General features: G+C 44.0%; 1 protein-coding gene across 1 annotated transcript in view; it reads right to left on the bottom strand.

Annotated features, from left to right (window-relative positions):
• Nucleotides 1-270: 270 nt before the first annotated feature.
• LOC126282401 (putative inorganic phosphate cotransporter) overlaps nucleotides 271-9325 on the bottom strand; it is a 72366-nt gene continuing 63311 nt past the window's right edge. Inside the window, exons 5-6 of the mRNA XM_049982059.1 lie at nucleotides 3551-3795; nucleotides 271-291 (exon numbers count right to left, since the gene is read on the bottom strand). Coding sequence (XP_049838016.1) covers nucleotides 271-291; nucleotides 3551-3795 — 266 coding nt within the window. The remainder of the gene's footprint in view (nucleotides 292-3550; nucleotides 3796-9325) is intronic.

The following is a 9325-nucleotide window of genomic DNA, read 5'->3' as shown; positions in this document are numbered from 1 at the left end:
TCTATTTGGTTAAGAAAGGAAGCGTGTAAAGGGATGGGGAAGGGTATACTCCAGGGCTTGACTATAGCAAGCAGATTCAAGTGGATGCAGTTTGCAGTAATTATGTAGAGATGAAGAGGCTTGTACAGGATACTGGCATGGCAAGCTGAATTAAACCAGTTTTCAGACTGATGAACACAATTTCAACATTATTCTGAAATAAATGATTAAGTAATTTGCAAGAAAATTAATATCTACCGAATAAAAATCTATACAATGACAAGTGGGATGTCAGTGCATGAGGCTTTTCCGCTGCAGAATTATCAGAGATATACACAATTAGCCATTATATGGGGTAAATCGCTAACGAACTATGGTTTATAATTCACAAATAGATAACAGTACACACACTAACGTTAAAGTAAGCAGTGTTATTAATAAATAGTAATAATAAAACAAGTCTAATTTCATAAATTTTTTGTACATTCTAAGACAAAAAATGGATGCACAATGAAGGAGTTATCCGAATGGGATGGAAACCAGTAGATGTGATGGGCATTTAGCGACAAAAAAAAGGCTACAATTTCAGAAAAACTGGATGATTTAATCAAGAGAAAGAGCTTCACAAATTGAGTAAGTCAATAACTCGTTGGACCACCTCTGGCCTAAATGCAAGCAGTTATTCGGCTTGGCTTTAATTGATAGAGTTGTTGGAAGACCACCTGAAGGATATCGTGATAATTCAGTCCAATAGGCGTGTTACATCGTCAAAATCTGGAGATGGTTGGAGGGTCCTGTCCTTAAAGCTCCAAACGTTCTCAACTGGGGAGAGATCCAGCGACTTTAGTGTCAAGATAGGCATTGGCTAATAGGAAGACAAGCAGTAGGAACTCTCGCCGTATGCACTCGGGCATTAACTTGTAGAAATGTAGGCCCTGTATGACTTGCCGTGAAGGACAACTGAACGTGGCTTAGAGTGTCGTCGACGTACCCCTGTCCTCCAAGAGTGCTGCGAAAGACAATCTAAGGGGTCCTGCTATGAAAGGAAATGGCACTCAAGGCTATTACTACTGGTTGTTGTGCAGTGTGGATGGCGACAATCAGGTTGGTATTCCACAACAGTCCGGGGCGTCTCCAAATACGTCTTTCTTCATCCTGGATTCTCACTGATTGGAACAGAATTTATCTTCAGTGATGAGTCCCGCTTCGAATTGAATCCCGATGACCAACAAAGACTTGTGTGGGGACGCCTCGGACAGCAGTGGGATACCAACTTGCATGTCGCCCGTAACACAGCCCGAAAACAAGAGCTGATAGTCGGGGTATCATTTCCTGTCATAGCAGGGCCACTCTGGTTGTCATCTGCGGCGCCTTTACACTGCAGCGATACGTTGCAGTATACTGCGCCCCGTTTGTTGCCCTTCATGGCAAACCGTCCTGGGCTTACATTTCAGTAAGATAACATCCACCTGCACACGAAGAGCTTCTACAGCTCGTATTCGTGGCTGCCAAACCCTACCTTGGCCAGCAGGATCACTAGAACTTTCCTCAACTGAAAACGTTTGTAGCATTATGGGCGAGGTCCTCTAACCCGCTCAGGATTTTGACGATCTGATAGACTAATTGGACAGAATTTGTCACGATGTCCCTCAGGAGGACATCCACTAACTCTCTCAATCAATGCAAAGTGAATAACTGATTGCATAAGGACCAGACGTGTACCAACGCGTTAATGACTTGTTCAATTTGTGAAGGTGTTTCTCTTGAAAAAAATCATCCAACTATTCTGAAAGTGTAATCATTTATTTGTCCCTATATGTAAATCACACTCATCGATTTTTGTCCCATTCGGATAAATTCTTCGTAGCGCGTACTTTTTTCTATCTTAGAGCATATTTAATTCAGTAACTGACTCTGGGAACTTAATAATGCTAATTATCATAATTAAGAGCCAGTGCCACTAACAAGTAAATTTTGAGCCTGCCGAAAGAATCGGAATAAAAAAAAATCGTTTCACAAGATCAAATTTTATCTTTGTGTGCTGTTAATAGTAAATGATTTTCTTTTATTGAACGAGGGGGTGAGGGGTTGTAATTAGAACATTTGTTAGAACACCTGATAAAATAAGAACTAGTCCTTGGCACCGTTTTGAATGACACAGCTAGAGTCTTTGTTAGTGTTTGAATAGTTTAAATGTTGTGAAATAAATTGCTTACTGGTGCAGTGAGAGTGTTTCGTACCCAAATATAATATGCAGATAGCACTATATAAGGGTTGCTAGGAGCCAAAAAGAACACATCAGTGCTGTGGGTGTAATTTGGGTGGAAATAAAACTTCACACTGGATGTAGCGTGAATCCTGGTCGTAGATACATTTCGTGAGATTTTTGTTCCGTCGTTGGTATACTTTTTGCTGAAGGTCAAGCGATTGACAGAATTTCGTGTGTGATACCGTTCATGTACTTACTGTTTATACCAGGGCGGGCAATTGTCTACAGACATTAAAATGGTAATCCGCCTTCGTAATCGGGGTCGCTAACACACACGTGTGACTCGGAGATGAGCCGGTTCCAGTGCTGGCAGTCGATGATGTTTTCGCTGCCAGTATTTGGTCGGCAAGTGAGGGAGAGATGGTGGAGTAAAATTCTCGTCCCCTGTCTTTGCATCAATGCCTTGGATTACTTTCCAAACCTCTCCGCGATCGCTCGTGAAGTGAGGACTTATGACAAATTTTACGGTGATCCGTCCAACAGATGAGAACGATAAGCTCGGTGCCTCCTTGGTTCTATTTGAAAGGAGTAGGTTATGAGTGGCACCAGGTTTCACCCTCTCCCTTCTGGTATGATCACACAACGTAAACATGACACCACAGAATACAAAAGTATCCATTATAGAAACCTACACTCAACAAACACACTTCAGACAAAACTTCCATACCCCGAGAGGAATGGGGCCATTGTGCGCCGTGGAACACAATTAGGACGCTGAATGGTAACATGGAGTCTCTCAGACAACAATGCCCTGCGTCTCTCTCTCTCTCTCTGAAATAGTTTTGAACTCATAATATACGTCTTTAAAAATTTTCCGTAGTGTTTGGACTTTGAATATGGACTTAAGTTATTTTAGTGGATCTTTCGTCATTTTACCAGAACTGCAGCACATGCCTATTACTTTATTTATAGTTAATGTAGTTGCAGATAATAAATTACAGGCATATATTCCTGTGGCGTATATCAAAACGATCATATATTGTTCCACTAATATCGTAGGAAATTACCAGGTAGCTGGTTAATTCATACAAACATACAACTCTGTCACTGGCATCCGACTGCTTACCTCCTTTCCAAGCTCCTTCTTCTCTTTGGTTTCTGTCAGATCTCTACCAGTGTGAGTCAAAAGAAAGTCCTTTTCTTTCTCTGTGATCCTAGGGTGCGACTCAGGCTCATCGTAGACAAAGTACAAACATGGAATCACTAGAGCTATTGCGATGCCGCCGAAAATGTAGGAAATTACCAGGTAGCTCGTTAATTCATACAAACATACAACTCTGTCACTGGCATCCGACTGCTTACCTCCTTTTCAAGCTCCTTCTTCTCTTTGCTTTCTGTCAGCTCTCTACCAGTGTGAGTCAAAAGAAAGTCCTTTTCTTTCTCTGTGATCCTAGGGTGCGACTCAGGCTCATCGTAGACAAAGTACAAACATGGAATCACTAGAGCTATTGCGATGCCGCCGAAAATGTAGAATACAGAGTACCAGCCCAGGTTCTTCACAATGGTTCCAGACAATGCCATTGATATCACAGTGCCCAGGTATGACGCTGCAAATAGAAATAAATAAATTAATTTTAAATAGAATGTATTTAAAGTGAATATAGAAAATGATAGCACTGATAGAGTAGGTCATAAAAAGCATATTCCACATAGCAACCCGTGTCGCTGTTGTGCTTAGCGGGGCAGGCTCTATTGGGAAAGTTGTGTACGCGCTGACTATGCGGAACTATGTACACAATACACCCTCAACAAGCTCCCATTGTGTTACACGGGAAATGCATGTAAGCCATTCCACAATTGGGTGCGTGTGGCATGGATATGATTTGCACCCCTACCGCCTTCAGAAGTTTCACACCCTTAACCTAGACGATTTTCCACGTCGAGCTGAATTCTGCCTGAGCTTTTTGCAAAGGTATTTTATTCAACCGGACTTAGCGAACTGCGTACCTTTTCAAGGATGAAGCATCCTTTACACGAGAAGGTATGTTCAACAGCCACAATCAGCACGTGTGGGCAAGGGGGAAATACAGACGCCGCCTTTGTTCATGGTCACAAAGACCACTTTGCTGTCAACATTTGGGCCTGCTTAGTAAGCGACAATCTGGTCGGTTCATACATATTATACCTGCGACTGAACGCATACAGATACTTAATCTTTTTACGAGAAACTCTGCCGGAGTTGTTGGAGCATGTTCCACTAAGTGCGACAGCAAATGAGGTTCCAACACGATGGTGCACCTGCGCAGTTCGCATTCGCAGTGCGAACGCATTTGGATGAAACCTATGGAGAGAAGTGGATAGGGCGCGGTGGGCCGGAGGCATGGCCTGCAGGTTCCCCGACTTGACTCCCATTGGTTGTGTCTTCGGAGGTCACCCGAAATCTGTTGTCTGTGAAACACCCAGTGAGGCTGATGAAGAGCTGATAGTGCGCAGTGTCAACTTACGATGCAATTTAAACTTTGCCACGAGTGTTTGGAAGAGTGCGACAGTCACTCCAGCGTCGTTGCATTCAAGCAGTGTCGCACAATTTCGAGCACTTTTTGTAATTGCTTTTAAATGACGGTTATAACACTTCACCCCGACTTCTCATTTACCTTCAGGCCACAAAATCATTGAAAACGTAGCCCTGCAGACGTGCTGCCATGACGGTTCAAATGGCCTCTTCGCGGCGCGCGGCGCTGTTCAACGACGCCTAGTGTCGTATGCAAGGGGTTGCGGACATCGTTTGCTAAGTGAAATATGGTTGTTATGACACATTCTGCCACCCCATAATTTTTTTGCATTTGTTATATGTATATTCTTTTAAGAATACATTTTACACATAAGAGTTCAACACACATTAGAAAACTGACCAGTTGTGCTAAACTACTGACTAATATCTTCATTCCGTTGTTGCCATAAGCTTATCTGTTTTGTGCAAAATTGTAATTGGGACATTACATGGTCACAGGCGTAACATCTGTTCAATTTACATTGAAGTATTAACGTGACAATAAAACACAGCTGACTTGAATATGAACAATATAGGGCAAAGTTTTGATGTTGCGAGCTGTACTGATTATGTTCAGAAGAAAACAAAAAACATAACACTTCAAACGACTGGAGACAGGACGTTCATATTCACAGAACATGTATGTACGTCAGTATGTTTTGCAGAAATGATTAGCATTTAAACGGTGCCGGCCCGCGGGTTCAAGTCAACATCGATAACGAGGCGCAACACTACATACCAGATAAACGAGCCTGCGGCTCGAAGTTAATGGATCAGTGTGACCCGAGCAGAGGTGCAGGATGCCTCGCAGACATATGCCCCAACCATACTTTCAAATCAGTGAGTTTGAAATGGCGCATTATTGGCACGACGGTAATGTGATGCATCCACCCAGAAAACTGCTGCTAGTGTGGGTCGAAGTGTTTCGGCAGTGCAACGGGAATGCGCCTTGTGCGCGACGATGCCATCACGCAGTCGTTCAAGGTGTTCTGTTTTTTTCTGAACGTGAGTATATATAATTTCCTTTCAGAGTATGCTGATCCTATTACTTCAAACTTAATACTCATATACAACTGCTCACTGGACGAAACATCCGTATCCAAAGACAGGAAAACTGCACAGGTCACACCAATACTCAAGAAAGGCAATTACAGTAATCCACTAAATTCCAGGCCCATATCATTAACGTCGATATGCAGCGGTATTATGGAACGTATATTGTGTTCGAACATTATGAAGTACCTTGAAGAGAACGATCTGTTGACATACACTCAAGACGGATTTACAAAACATCGTTCTTGTGAAAAATAACTAGTTCTTTGCTCACACGAAGTGTTGAGTGCTACCGAAAAGGAATTTTTAATTGATTCCGTATTTCTAGATTTCCAGAAGGCATTTGACAACGTACCTTACTAGCGCCTTGTAATGAAATAGCGCGCTTATGGAATATCGTCTCATTTACGCGTTGGATACGTAGTTTACGGTCATAGATTGGTTGGTTTGTGGGATTAAAGGGACCAGACTACAGTGGTCATAGGTCCCTGGTCATAGATATCACAGTTCTCAGTCACTGACGGAAAGTCATCGAGTAAAACAAAAGTGATTTCTGGCATTCCACATGGTAGTGTTATAGTACGTCTGCTGTTCCTTATCTACATAAAGATTTAGGAAACAATCTGAGCAGACGCCTTAGATTGTTCACAGATGATTCTGTCGTTCATCGTCTAGTAAAGTAATCGGAAGATCAAAACAAATCACAAAACGACTTAGAAAATATATCTGTATGGTGCGGAAATTGGCAGTTGACGGTAAATAATGAAACGTGTGAGGTCATCCACATGAGTGCTAACAAGAATCTGTTGAGCTTCGATTACTCAATGAATCAATCAAATCTAAAGGCCGTAAATTCAACTATATACCTAGAAATTACAATTGCAAACAAGTTAATTTGGAAACGACACACGGAAAATGTTGTGGCGAAGGCGATTCAAAGACTGCGTTTTGTTGGCAAAACACTTAGAAGACGCAACAAGTCTACTAAAGAGACTGCCTGCCCTACGCTTGTCCGTCCTCTTCTGGAATACTGCTGCGCCGAGTGGGATCTTTACCAGATAGGATTAACGGAGTACATCGAGAAAGTTCAAAGAAAGCAGCACATTTTGTGTTATGGAGAAATAGGGGAGAGATGGCCATGGACATGATTCAGGATTTGGAGTTGACATCATTAAAACAAAGGCGCTTCTTTTGGCGGCGGGGCTTTCTCAAGAAATTCCAATCACCAAATTTCTCCTCCGAATGTGAAAATATTTTGTTAACTGTTTAGAGAGAAACGGCCTTCATTATAAAATAAGGGAAATCAGGGCTCGTATGGAAAGTTATAGGGATTCTATGTCAATGCGTTGCTTCTGTTCGCACACTACTGAAACTCTAACGATGGAGAAATCCGCTTTCCCGTGCCATGCTTTACCGTTATGATGGTAGGTCACACAGAGCGAGCCTAGCCGGTCTTGCAACAAATCTACATTGCCTTTATGTTACCCCAAGTGACGAGACGCTGTTGTCACCAGCTACCGGAGGCTGAGGCAATTTTCCACCACATCCTCTCACAGATTTTGCCCCACAGTAGTAGTGGCGAGCCAGCCGGTGTGACCGAGCGGTTCCAGGCGCTAACAACAAGTCAAACTCTGTCGAATTGACGCCACCACCAGTCACATCTTTCACAGTAGTTTCTCCCTGCACTTACCTCAACTCAAAAAGATATTGTTCGGGATATCGAAAAACGGGACTCAACTCTTTGTGGACAGTGTCATGAAGAGCCCTTGTCAGCATGTCATTTTCATTCTCGTGTCCCAAACACTGTCCACTAGCGAGTGTAGCAATCTTGTCATGGTGACTTTTGGATTCAGCTGGTCTACTCCTGCCTGCATAATCCTCGGGTCTCGATTCACAGTGTCCTCTAATGACTTGGCGTAATTCATAACCTCACTTTTCTGCTTCTAAAGAATACGCGTATTTCTATGCTGAAGATGTGTCTGGAGACATCCTAGCCTGACTGTCTCTCACCATGCAGCCTGACAACCAGGAGTGATGGTCTGGAGTGCCATTTCTTTTCGTAGCATGACCCGTTTTGTTGGCACCCTTACAACACAGCGGTGGACGATATTCTATTCTATGCCCCAATTGTTTGCCTTTCATGGCAAAAATGGGCTTACATTACAGCAAGATAATGCCCACCCACACAGAGCGAGAGTTTCTACTAATTATCTCCGTACTTGCCAAAACCTACCTCCACAATTGAGAACGTTTGGTTATTTATAGGGAGGGCTTTCGAACCAACTCGGGATTTTGACGATCGAAAGCTCCAGCTGGACAGAATTTGGCACAATATCTCTCAGGAGGATATCCTACAACTGTATTAGTCAATGCCGAACCGAATAACTGCTTGCATAAGGCAAGATGTGGGCCAACGCGTTATTGACTTGCTCAATTTGTGCAGCTCTTTTCCTTGAATAAATGATCCAACTTCTCTGAAATCATGATCATTTGTTTGTCTGTACATGTACAGCTCATCTACCGACTTGTGTCCCTTTCGAATAATACCTAAGTAGAATTTAGGTTATCTTCTTTTAGAATATACACTCCTGGAAATTGAAATAAGAACACCGTGAATTCATTGTCCCAGGAAGGGGAAACTTTATTGACACATTCCTGGGGTCAGATACATCACATGATCACACTGACAGAACCACAGGCACATAGACACAGGCAACAGAGCATGCACAATGTCGGCACTAGTACAGTGTATATCCACCTTTCGCAGCAATGCAGGCTGCTATTCTCCCATGGAGACGATCGTAGAGATGCTGGATGTAGTCCTGTGGAACGGCTTGCCATGCCATTTCCACCTGGCGCCTCAGTTGGACCAGCGTTCGTGCTGGACGTGCAGACCGCGTGAGACGACGCTTCATCCAGTCCCAAACATGCTCAATGGGGGACAGATCCGGAGATCTTGCTGGAAAGGGTAGTTGACTTACACCTTCTAGAGCACGTTGGGTGGCACGGGATAAATGCGGACGTGCATTGTCCTGTTGGAACAGCAAGTTCCCTTGCCGGTCTAGGAATGGTAGAACGATGGGTTCGATGACGGTTTGAATGTAACGTGCACTATTCAGTGTCCCCTCGACGATCACCAGAGGTGTACGGCCAGTGTAGGAGATCGCTCCCCACACCTTGATGCCGGGTGTTGGCCCTGTGTGCCTCGGTCGTATGCAGTCCTGATAGTGGCGCTCACCTGCACGGCGCCAAACACGCATACGACCATCATTGGCACCAAGGCAGAAGCGACTCTCATCGCTGAAGACGACACGTCTCCATTCGTCCCTCCATTCACGCCTGTCGCGACACCACTGGATGCGGGCTGCACGATGTTGGGGCGTGAGCGGAAGACGGCCTAACGGTGTGCGGGACCGTAGCCCAGCTTCATGGAGACGGTTGCGAATGGTCCTCGCCGATACCCCAGGAGCAACAGTGTCCCTAATTTGCTGGGAAGTGGCGGTGCGGTCCCCTACGGCACTGCGTAGGATCCT

The sequence above is a fragment of the Schistocerca gregaria genome, chromosome 7 (assembly GCF_023897955.1).
Source record: "Schistocerca gregaria isolate iqSchGreg1 chromosome 7, iqSchGreg1.2, whole genome shotgun sequence".
Lineage (NCBI taxonomy): Eukaryota > Metazoa > Arthropoda > Insecta > Orthoptera > Acrididae > Schistocerca > Schistocerca gregaria.
The sequence above is the reverse complement of the archived record's forward strand: the minus strand, read 5'-3'. Positions and strand labels throughout refer to the sequence as shown.